A 12948-nucleotide genomic window follows, 5' to 3' on the forward strand; every position below is an offset into this window, starting at 1 on the left:
ATCAATGCAAAGAAATAATGTTGACATTCAGGGGAGTGTTAATTTATTTTCATTGTGTCCCCTAGGTTATATCTGTGGCCAGAAATGCCTTGTATGTGAAAAAAAACTTCCACTTTTGAATTGATTTCCTCAGCATATTAGGTCATATCATAGATTATTATGGCCATTATTTGAACAAAATAATAATAAAAGAGTTTTTGAACTTTAATGTCACTAATGCTGATTATTCAATGATTCATTTGAATTTAAATATTTAAAATACTTTCACAGCAAAAAATATATATGCGATTAATTTAGATTAATTAATCACAGAGTATGTAATTAATTCGATTATTTTTTTTAATCGATTGACAGCCCTAATAATTATATTGAAGAAAATCTGTGAGAAAAAAATGTAGCCTACACATTTAAGTGAGAACTATGGTAGGACTTGGCCCTACCCTGTTTCACTTCTCGCTGAAGGGTATCTGGCATTGCCAGTCTTCCCTGTTTTAATCAGCCCACTGGGACAGGCATCTGCAGTGCGCTGAATGGGATAGTCTTCTAAACCCGAAGGCATCTGTCCTCTAATAACTTTCTGTTAGAGAGCAGATGCCTTTGGGTTTAGATTTGGGGGAAGTTCAGTCCACTTGCCATCCAAGGACTTGTAATATCTAAATAATGTGGAATAACCATTAAACAATACTGAGTGAAAACCACTCTAAAATGCAGAACAGGTGACGTGAATGCATTTCAACATTGGCTCTAGTGCATGCCCTATAGACTGAAGACATCAGAGTGAAGCACACCATAGGCAACACTCAGGACACTAGAACAATGGAACACTGGAGCAAGATTAGATAGACAATGTTGTTTTGTTCGTTTCACCTTCCAAAATATTTTGCAAAAAGGACCTGTTTGACCTTATGGCAAGTATCTGAGGCCGAGTCTGGTGCTGTCGTAAAAGCGCTCATTTCCTATGGCTAGCCTGTGCTGTGTGCTGTGAGAAAAAAACACCGTGGCTGACCCTGAAGGAGAGTGATTTGGCAGACACCTCTTGCCACTGCTCCTCTTGCGTGTGCAGTTGTGTGAGTAAACACGTTTGTCGGCCAGAGGAGAAAAGGCTCGCACGCGGCGCTCTTGACCCCCAGAGCGCCTGATTAGCCCCCAGCTGACAAACACTCCCCCTCCACACTCCACCCCACACACAAACACACACACATTGTTGTTTTTACACGGACCTGAGCCATATGGGCACTGGGCACGTGCGCTTAGAGGGCCATTTTCAGCGGAGAGGAACGAATGAGTCAAGGCCCTGTCATTCCAGCCGAGTGGCTCTCCGTCTCACGGCAAGGAACCGCTAACTGGCCAAACAATAGCCTGTGAGCGCACAGCTGCCTGCCTGGGTCTTTGATGACGCCAACAGGAACATGTGACAACAGTCAACAGCATCGATGGCAACATCACTGAAGCCAACATCACTGAATCCTTACTCTGAGAGGGCAGCATCGTCCACTCCGACTCAGCGGTAGGACGTGAGCCATGCGTGACACATCAGACAGTCATCCTCATCACAGAAAGGTCCAGTTTTATAATAACTCTGTTGAGTGACCAGTGGACCACTGACGTGTTTATCTGCGGCAGATGAAAGGTAGCTTTGTGTGGGGTGAACACTGGCTGGTAGGGAGGCTCTATGTTGTATGTTGTGTTACGCGCAAACATGAAGCAACAATGGGTTTACACACACATTGTGAGCAAACACACACACACACACACACACATTGTGTGTGTAAATCATGCTCAAACCATCTTTTACAACACAAACAGGGTGCTAGTGCCTCTGGGCTTGACATTTGATGTAATGCTTCCTGTTACAGGAATTGAATGACAACATTCCACCCTGCACCCCCCAACCTCCTGCCACACGCACACACACACACACACCGCCTCTTTATCTCAGTCGGCATCAAAACAACAAATGGCCCAAACTGACGACACACCCCTCTCTCTCTCTCTCTCTCTCTCTCTCTCTTGTGCCTGCCACTATTCCCGTGTCTGCTTGACAGCCTCCACAATGCACCGTGGAGCTCTTTTGGCTGGGGATTACTTTGGGGAAGGGCTGCAGTCAGCTTTACAGCTCTGCTGACGTCAATGGCATAATTCAAACACAAACCAGGGCGCATGCTTTCAGCCCGGAGGAGCCAGTTTTGCGGCCGAGCCCTGGCAAAGATGTGGACTGGATCGTGGATGGTGTGGAGGCGGAGGGGAGCTAGGCGAGCTGTCAGACGTCTATCTTCACTGACAAAGAGAGAGGAAAGGAGAGAGAGAGAGAGAGAGAGAAAGAATGAAAGAGAAGGGTAATCCATTACATTAATCCACTTTGTCAGCGGAGAGCCAGTAGCTCACATCAGGGTCAGAAACGCAGACAGCTGGATCTCGATATGTACTGACTGACAGGAAAATCCAGCCTAATACTATTTGAAAACAATAGATAGGTGTATACTTACATACAGCGCTATTCAAAAACTACAGTAGCTGATGTTATCCAAATCCGGTGCATATCTGCAGCCTGGATGACATGCCAGTGTGGCCTGCTTGTAGCTGTGTGAAGGGACCGCTTGTGTGTGTGTGCATGACGGTGTGTGTGTGTGTGTGTGCGTGAATGTGTGCGTGGATGTTTGTGTGTGTGTGTGTGTGTGTATTTGTGTGTGTGTATGTGCGTGCATGTGTCAGGTTTTGGCCTCCTGCACCTCCGTGCCTTCATGTCGAGAGCATAAACAGCGTTCCCATCACCTTTCCACTGGCCAAGGCTAATGCTGACCCAACACATTTGCCATGAAGGTGCTATATTTCAGAGTAAGCATGCCGACAGTCACGCACAGTATATAGATACAGTCCACCCGCAGACGTGAGCAAACACACACAAACACACACACACCCACACCCCCGTGACCCTGTGTAAACCCATTCACATGCTCTGCGGACTGAAAAGCGCAGTGAGTGTTGCCACATGCCAGCAGGCATGCAAACCCACCCACATGCTTGCTTTACACTGACAGCACCACAACTGTGCACAGGCACACTCGTCTCTAGCGACAGTACAAAGTCTGTAGCGCACGACAAACAGCACTGTATGCATGGCCAGCCACCATCACAAGTATGCACGCATGGAGGGAGGGGTTCTTTTGCACACATGCATGTAGGTGTGGTGCCTTTCAAATAAGCGCCAATGTTTGTAAGGAAGTTTCAAACCAACTTCCATATTCATATCCATACTATGTCTCTCGTTTAGTTCAATGGTAACCTCAGGAATGGGTCACAAAGTGCTCCAAAACAAGGCATTGACCCACTCGTTGCTCGCTCACTGTCCAGCCTAGATGGGGTCAAGCCCCGCACCACTTCCTCCCCACGCCTTCCAATCAGATTCCTAGAAGCCAGCTGCACTTTTAGGAGACCCCACCACTGCAGCTCCAAATGTAGTATGAATGTGCATTTTATTTCTTTCACTGCAATCAACTCTCTCTCCCTCTCTCTCTCTCTCTCACTTAAACACACACACACACAAACATTTTTATCAGGCTTCTTTGAACGGATACTTGCTAACTGAGTCAGTATCCGCATAACACACTCACAAAGGGATGACATTTTCTCTCAGCAACACACAAACCCCACCTAAGATAAGATACTGTATGAGAGCCTTCTGACGCACGAGTCAAAACAAAGACATTACTACCGACAGCACAGCAAACAACATCGACATCAAACATAACTTGTCATCATGAGAGAGACTGTAGTCCTCCATAGACTCTGTTTCCACCTCTTTTAAGCCATAGGCATGGGGGCTGGTGTAGGGTAGCATGGGGACTTTTCATACGCATGGTATGTGCACATGCTCTCATCTAAGGGCATGTGTGGCCCAAAGAGGGCAGCGCTATGACGTCCGTAAAGCTGCTCCTTTACGGTGCAGTCCATACGCAACTAATCTGCTGCAAATGTGCCCTGCAGGAGGGTGAAACATAGCACATGTCTGCATGCTATTATGTGCACAGCGCTTAAAGTACCTCATACTTAACTCATGTTAAGTAACTCATGGGTTGATATGCTTTTTCAGTCTGTCAAACCGTTTGTGTATATGTGCTTGTGTGTGTGTGTGTGTGTGTGTGTGTGCGCATGTATGTGTGTGCGCGCGTGTTTGCGCGCGCGTGTGTGTGTGTGTGTGTGTGCTCTCACTTTCTTTCCTTGCACAGGACATGAGTGTGTGCTGATTTGCGCAGACAGGAAGCTGAGGGAGCTGAGAGTAGGCCGTGACTGACGTCAATGAGGCTGGATGCAGCCGTGAAATAGGAACCGAAACAACATCCCCTCCTCCCCTACCTCCACCTGCGCTTGTGTGGTGACTGAACAGACACTCTCTCTCTCACACACACACACACAAACACACACACACACACACACACAGCATGTGCACGTGGAATTGGATAAACACACCTATTCTCGCTCACGCAAAAAAAACATTTACTCACAGACATTCTTGTGGAAAGCTTTTGTAAGACTTTGTCATAAAGTTTATCTATACACACACACACATACTGTACACACACGCAAACACACATAGACAGACACAGGCAGACGGAAGCTATAACTTGTGTTATGGCCATATCTCCTCCTTATTTAAAACTGAAAATTCAACTGAACACTCCTCATACCAGAATATAGCTACTATAACTACTTGAGGACCCATAAATACCACTGCTATTATAAAAGGCTATTCTAACAATTCTACACATTGCTAAGAACTTATAAGATGGTTTAGCATAAAATATCAGGCCCCAAAATAAAGCACTTTTTGTAAAAAGTTTTTTTCAAGTGTAAAGATGGATGCCCTTCACATCACGATCACAAACACATCAGATAGAGAATGAACAAAGGAGAGAATGTAGAAGAGAAAAGGCATCCATTTCATATTGTCATCTTTGCAGGAGTGAGTGACCGGGTGTGTGATGGCTCAGGTACTGTAGAACACTCACCTGAAGGACAGCATTTTGTTGCAGCAGGCTTACTACTAACTGGAGACCTCCTTAAAAAGGCAAATGGAGAAAAAAACAACTTTATTAGCCAATGTGCGTCATATGCGTGGTGCTGCTGTACATCATAGCACAATGTGTCAACTGTCTTGTGGTTCTTGATAAACACCTAAGCCTAAAAGGCGTTATGGTGATAAGCTACATGAGAATAAAACCGAAAAAGTGACACCTCGGATAATAACATGTTTCGGTGTGTTCGCCGCAGATTGCGTATTTTCCAGCAGTGCAGTCAGCGCTGAAGAGCTTTTTGCACTCGCATGCATGGTCATTCTAGCAGTGACCGGCACTGGTGTTTGATTATGCATATTTGTTCAGAGTAAATGCCAGTAAATGCCCCACTTATAACTGCATCGCTCTGTCCAACCACCCTCCTGCCACAAACATGCACAATGCGCGCACACACACACACACAGCAACAGTCTCACTGTATCAACACAGGGTGATAATAAAATAACTGTGATTGAGTGATTTCTAATATGCCCATACTTTCCCTTTTAACCGTACGGGAGACAAAGATATCTGATTCCAAACAGGGCAAGACTGGCCATGAAAACCATGAGTCATTGAAAAGCAAAGCCGACAGGCCACGAAGTTGACCTGAATTCAACAACACCTAAGTTGGCTTGAATTCAGCCAGTTAAATAATCAAAACATTGATTCATAAATCAATCTCTTCCGTGACACGATTACTTGGTTGACTGACAGTTACTATGTCTCCTAGATTTACATACAAACCTACGTTCACAGTTCATGACCTCACAAGGGCAGAACTAAAATGTTTATATTGCATAAACAACACTCAATTACATTCATAAATTATTATTTCCAGTAATTATTTTTCCACAGTATGCTTTGTACAGAGCTAGATGACGCTTCCATGGCCCCAGTATCCACAATGAACACATGCAACTCGTGCCTGAAAACTAATGAAGCAAACCATTATTGAGTCCTCTAGAAAGCCATCATAAAGAGTGTGTTGCAAAGATCATTTGTAATTCTAAAAACTATACACCTGTAATGGAGGCTAGCTTCCATCAGCTAGCGTGTCTTTCAAATGTGGGAACATCTATGTTTGTTTGTGTTTTTGAGAGGGCAGCGTAAATTATACTTCAACGTGTACTGCTAACATTGTATGGTGTCTCAACGGATCCTCTAGCGCCCACCCAGCAGAAGCATTACCCAGTGTGTGTGAACACTGAGGTGCTGGCGCCCCCTGATGGCGAACACATGAAACACAAAATAATTCTATCATTTTTTCCCGACACAGCACTTCTTTCTATCAGTCTGCAGGCAGTTATAGTGAATGTTCCATGGGAAAACACAAAGCCCAGTAACAAAACATTTTGTGTGCTTACTTATTCGATGGGACGTTCGTCAAGATGGTGACATTATTCCTTACAGTGCGAAGACTGGCGAGTACCTACAACAGAGCGTGACATGTCCGGTTGTACATTTCTAATTCACCATTAAACTTTCTCATTAGCATGATTTTAAAAACAACTCACTCACCTGAGCAAATGGTGTGACTATCAGGTCCTCCCCATGGCTAGAAAAGAGAAAAATAAACAAAAGAAAATTGGCTTGACAGTGACCAGAACTGACACACTAAACTGGTTAAGATAATCAGGGCATATAACATGGGGGAAAGGTAAACGATACAAAGCAAAAAGCTTTACAAATACTGTAATTTGACCAAATGCAGTCGCAAAATGGTACACTGACAACACACAACTCTGACATGTTGTGTGAGTAACTACAATAGGTCATTCTTTGACCGATCTGTACTTCACAAGGTTTTAAGGTGAAGAGGTTTGATGTGTGTGTGTGTGTGTGTGTGTGTGTGTGTGTGTGTGTGTGTGTGTGTGTGAGAGAGTGTGTGTGTGTGTGTGTGTGTGCGCACTTAGGTGTGTCACTTACAGCTCGCCCACGATGGAGGAGTTGCGGGACATGGACTTGGGCGAGAGGTCATAGTCGCTGTCGGACCGGTACAGGAAGGACTCGCGGCGCTGGCCGTGGCTGGCCATGTTGGGGTGCAGCACGAGGCCAGAGCCAGGGGACACCTGGGGGTCCAGAGGGCTGCCGCTGGCTGATGCCCCATTCTCAATGTCAAAACTGCAACGCAAATGTCCAGGATTTAAACATTTATTTAATTAGTAATGCCTATGCTTCTGTAAATACTATTCCATGTATTTCAATAAACATGTGTAGTGTTGGTACAGTGCGTCTACAAACAAACATGGGATGGAACACGTGTTGGCAGCATTACTGACACTAAACTGCCATCAATGTGATGTGTTACTACTAACAACATGGGATTGCAGTGCATTCTGCTTGGATTTTAAAATGAGAACAACGCAACAATGGTCTTACATGGACCACATCTTTTCACCGATATAATGATAATCTATATTGTGTTAACAGTCTACAGTTGGCAGTGCTTTTAGTACATTCAAACAATGTGTTAAAATATTTCCAGACAGTTACAGTATGTGTGAGACATTAATTACAGAAAAATGTATCGACATGATTGACATGTTGATCAAAACTGATCAAACAATGTTCTTTGCCAGAAAAAAATACTTTTGAAAAATATATTTAACTGAAACAGCTCAGGTGTCTAAATAGTCAATCTGAGTCAGTTGTTGGATAGCTCAATTTGATCTTGGTTTACATGTTATACCCAACCACACAATGCTCAAGTAATCATTTTGATTTCTATAGACCCTTTCAACATTAAAAACAAAAATAATGCTTGAACGTTCTATTTGGTTCCCAATCTACTTCCTCTGCATTAAGATAACATATGGAATGTTAAAACGGAAGCCTTGTGCGGCCAACTATGATGCTGATAATGGAACTCTCTTGAAAGGGTCTATACAGCACACATGCAATCATATTCACACCATGAGCACAGCCACTGCACTAACATGATTTTAATCCCATGTCATTTGGTAGGTGGATTAAGACATTCCAACATGGTTATGGCTTCTCAGTCAAATTACATTTTCTATGGTACTTCCCCCCACTAATCTGGCCAGGAGGGATTATCCATGCAGAATTATATGGAACTAACAGCAATATCCCAACACCTAAGTAATTCCTCTCTGAATATGCAGCAAACAAAATGCTGGCATTCTGCTGAAAGACAGGCATGCCCAAACACATTGCATTTACATGGAGCAGACAAAGTATGGTGCGATACAAATGTACACACTCTTACTGTACTTGCCTCGGGTCTGAACCTGTGATGCTTACCTCACAGCACAACAAGTCAGGCTACAGGAATACTACTGACACTACAACACAGTCTGACCAGCTAGACAAAACCTGGACCACAATGCTCCAGTCACTGTAGGATTCTGAAATTCTCTATGATAGTGAGACAAAAATCAACTGCACATATGAAACGTTGTCCCTCCTTCCCTAGCTGGAAATCTGTATGGAATACAAAGAGAGAGAGAGAGAGAGAGAGAGAGAATTAAATAAAAGAAAGAGCAGGAGGGAGGCAGATAGTGGAGAGCAGCTCACCTGAGAGCAGGTAGATCAGCTCCACTGACCACCTCCTCACTGAAGTCAAAGTGGGGCCGGCCCCGCGAGCGGCGGCGCGGGGAGAGCCTAAACATGTCCGCCCTGGCGGTCAGTCCGAGAGCCTGCTGGGCCGCATGCGTAGTGTCACAGAGAGAGAGAGAGAGAGAGAGAGCCAGTAGATCTGGGGTGGATTAAAGGAAAATGGACTCCACTCCACCGCTCTCTCGCTCTCTCTCTTTCTCTCTGTCTCCCTCTCATTTCCTTGCTATCGTTCTCTCTCTGACAGTCTCTTATCACATTACATCTCTTGTGCACTGGATCTAACGCACTTTTCACGTCACAGCACTCTTTCAAGAGGTGATTAAGCCTTTGTAGTTAACACACAAGCACACTCAGCTGGGAATTTACAGGAGCTGGTACGCATATCGAAAGAGAAAGTTTCTGCATTAAAGTCATCATAGTTGCTTCTGTTGCAAGACATAACTGAAGTTCAACACTACACTGGTGGCTTATTCAGACATAACTGAAGTTCAACACTACACTAGTGGCTTATTCAGACATAACTGAAGTTCAACACTACACTGGTGGCTTATTCAGACATAACTGAAGTTCAACACTACACTAGGTGGCTTATTCTGAGAGTTGCAGCCTTTCAGAATGGCAGTAATTTATGAAGAACAAGGAAGAGCAGCCGAGAGTTGGGAAGTTCCACTGTTGCATCAGACGGATGTAAGCCAAAGGGTAGAGAGACCAAAGGCAACTAGTCCGAATGGTGGTCCAATCACAGGCAAACAGATGACCAGCCGAATAGAGAGCAACGCCATAATTATCTATAAGCAAACTCAATGTCAAAGACTGATCTACCGTCCCATCAACTGAGAATGAATAAGGTTCAAGCGTCCTTTTGAGAATAACAGCTGGGCTACAGCAGATGCACAACTGAGGCCAGTGCTGTAGCTGTGGAGTTAACATTGTACATGGCGGGTGAAATCAGTCCCTGCCATTCTATTATATGTACAAATTCATGAACACATGGGTTGATATGTTTATTTATGTTTTCTTAAGAATAAAATCTAGTAGCACTTTTGTCATACGCATGCCATTGAGGGTTGTATAAATTACAACCATAACTGTAATCATATGAACATAAATGTGTGCATTGATCTAGAAAATAAGTCCAGATATTATTGTTGCATGTTCTGAGTATGCCTTTGTGTGGCTATATTACCATTGCTTCAGGTGATTATATAAACAATATTCAAACCAAAACTACCACACCCTATACTAAGCCATGACACTTTTGTCCTTTTGACCTTTTTTGTCCTTTTCTCATCCCATACCACCTTCAATCCCTGCCCAACTGGCATCATCACCCCTCCTCTCTCTCTTTAGGTCACTCTGAATGCATCAGAGTGAAAACATGAGAAATATTAGTCTCTTGAATGAACAATTAACCATTCCTGATCTGAATGGCAAAGCATGAACTATCGACTAATCTCTTGTAGGTCCTGCACACAGTGCAGTGTGCCAAATATCCAGTATTTTAGAATCATAATTCACTGATAGCAGTCGCAGATCAACCCACTTTCATCAAAACTTTTTTTTCTGTCTTCATGCAATTACTGACACATTTAGCAAAATATTGTCTGTCTCCACAATTACAGTTGCAGCATAAATAGACGTTAACGTTACCGTTTTTAACAGTGAAGTTAAAGTATTGGTGTGATGTGTTGTAGCCAAGCTTTGACAGCAACTGCACCACTATTGTGACGCACTGCTAAAACTACATTGTCCCCTCACACACACAGTTATCGTCAGCCTTACCAGGTATGGGCAACAGTGAAACGCCTGCGTTGCCGGAGAGCCTTCTTCACTACCAGCTTGCGGAACAGGCTCGGCGAACTCTGGGGTGAGACTTTCACAAGGGATGACTGATTCTCTGGGTTGGTATATTCCACAGTATCCAGTGCAGCCTGTTCCTTATGTATCCCAAGGCTCTGTTGGTGATCCTTTGGATCGTGCTGTATTGGTATTTGTTCATGCTCAGACAAAGAGGCAGCGCCTATATCCAGGAGCTTTCGTCTAATGTCTTCAGCTGACATATTCACTTTAGCAGTAACAGAAGGATAACAGAAGCATCACTGCACTGCTTCACACCCTTCCCCACTCTTTCTTGATGTATAACCCAAACATATATATGTATAGCAAATTTCACTAATCACTAACATACCTTATATACCATACCATAATAGACCTTATTTCACTAACATACTGTGCCTTGTTCTGTATATGCCTCTCTCACTCTACTGCAAGAACTCAATAACTCTGAGTCTGCTTTGTGGCCTCTGCCCTGCATTGCATCTGGGGAGGGTGTAGAAAGAACACAATTCATTCCATCTCTCTCACTCTGTCTCTTTGTCCCTCTGGGACAGTCAAGACACTTGCTCATGAAATATGACACCATAAAGTATCCTCAATGTAACTTTGTCTTAAGAATACGGACACGTGCACACACGAGCACACACACAAACACACATCAAAACTATAATAAAAGAGGAAACCATTCTTCCATACAACTTCAGATATGAAATGTAATGTAGACATGTAGGGAAAAACAACAACTCCCAACGTGATTCAATCAACAATATCACAACATATGAGCCGTGTTATGGAAGTAAAAAGAAATGCGCTGATAAACTGGGACACACACAACCAGCCATATGTCCTGTTCTCCCACCATCAGCTGATTTGTGTGAGGCCAGTGTGTGTGCATGTATATGCGCATGTATATGTGCATGTGTTAACAATGTTAACAAGTTAAATAGAATGCACTTGATGTACTCTGTGTCTACACTACTCTATATAGAGTATCTGAGTGGCACCCCCAACACGTGCCATCAACACATGTGACGAGTTTCAGAGAACATTAGGAAGGTGCTTTGCGACAGACTCACCCCTCGTTGGGCACTGGTGTGATGTTGATGAGCGGGGGAATGGGGAAGACCAACGAGGAGGGCCTGGACACGGGGTCCTCGTCTGGGGTGCGCGCCCTCTCTGCAAGTCTCCATGACAACGGGGGCAGCTGCAGGGTCCCCGAGTGGCGTCTGCGGCCCCTGCGCAGGTCCACTCCCAGAGCGCTGCCAGCCGGGTGCACTCCCAGAGCGCTGCCAGCCGGGTGCACTCCCAAGAGGTCTTTGCTCTCCTGTGAAGGGCAGCGTGTTAGGGCAAAGGCTGATGGCTTTCATTCAGGGGTTTACAGTAATTTCCTGTGTATTAACCGCATTGTGTATAAACTACAGGACAGAGTTTTACGCAAATTAAAAAAACTAAACCATGTATTATACACACCAGTGTATCAACGGCAGTGCCCAACTGCCCAGTGAATCAAAATCAGATTGTGCTCTAATCATAAAGACGCACAAAGAAAATAAATGCATGTATAGCCTGCCACTTTGTATTAAACGTATCTAAAAAAATGTTGCTAAATCAATGTATAAACCTTGATTAATAGTCGAGAAATGGTAGTACTTGAGTCCGGTCTTTTATATGGTCGCGGCCTCGTGTTGGACTAGGACTTGTCTTGGACTGGCCATGTCTTTGTCTCAGACATTGATCTGGCCAAATATTCTAGCTGGTCTTGACCGAACAAAATCATTAATTAAGTGACCTTGGGCATTGACATTAGCCACATATTAACCAAACAAAATGCTTGCCAAAAAAGTGTTCCTAGTATGTGGTTCAGTGACATAGGAGCTGAGTGCTGAACTTTGCTCAACTACAGATTTTAGTGTTTTAGAATGGCTTGGTTAAACTTCCACACTTGGAATACCCTCCCGGCAGAGTGGATTGTTTTTGTTTGTTTGTTTGTTTGTTTGTTTGTTTGAACACCAGGGGGCACTCCCTGCTATACTGGAGAGGAAACGGTCAGTTTCTGTGCAGCCACTTGATATACACTGGGATTCCTAGAGGAACTAGGATACACAGAGAATATAAAATGAGTAGGCTACAGTCACAGGATAGACTAGTGAGATGTAACAGAGGAGTTTCGATCACCTTGCCCTTTTCTCAGAGTTGCAGAACAGTATACCTCTTCACTGCAAGTCTACACTACTTAATATTAAGAAATGAAACTACAAAAAGCACATTTAATGCACAACAATGCTTTACTACTCAGAGTACATTAGTGTAAAGTACTGGCCTTTGAAGTGTTTGTAGTGTGACATAACGGTGGGCCGACGCACCTTTTGGGCCGATAGAATAGGCTACAGTGTTTCCCCTACAATGTATTCATCAGCGGCGCAGCGCCGCTCTTGGAATTCAAGCGCCACTGCAAAAAAAAAGTTGGCTAATTAAAAAA

At 44.0% G+C, this 12948-nt stretch overlaps 1 protein-coding gene across 3 annotated transcripts in view; it reads right to left on the bottom strand.

Moving 5' to 3' along the window:
• Positions 1–12948, bottom strand: part of LOC125290934 (cAMP-specific 3',5'-cyclic phosphodiesterase 4B-like) — a 37103-nt gene that overhangs the window by 14677 nt on the left and 9478 nt on the right. The window contains exons 3-7 of one of the 3 annotated variants that reach the window (XM_048237388.1): positions 11546–11793; positions 6981–7175; positions 6573–6609; positions 6419–6483; positions 5007–5056 (exon numbers count right to left, since the gene is read on the bottom strand). In XM_048237388.1, coding sequence (XP_048093345.1) covers positions 5007–5056; positions 6419–6483; positions 6573–6609; positions 6981–7175; positions 11546–11793 — 595 coding nt within the window. The other 2 variants (XM_048237397.1, XM_048237406.1) reach the window with 2 other exon arrangements.

This window comes from Alosa alosa, chromosome 1, assembly GCF_017589495.1.
Source record: "Alosa alosa isolate M-15738 ecotype Scorff River chromosome 1, AALO_Geno_1.1, whole genome shotgun sequence".
Taxonomy (NCBI): domain Eukaryota; kingdom Metazoa; phylum Chordata; class Actinopteri; order Clupeiformes; family Clupeidae; genus Alosa; species Alosa alosa.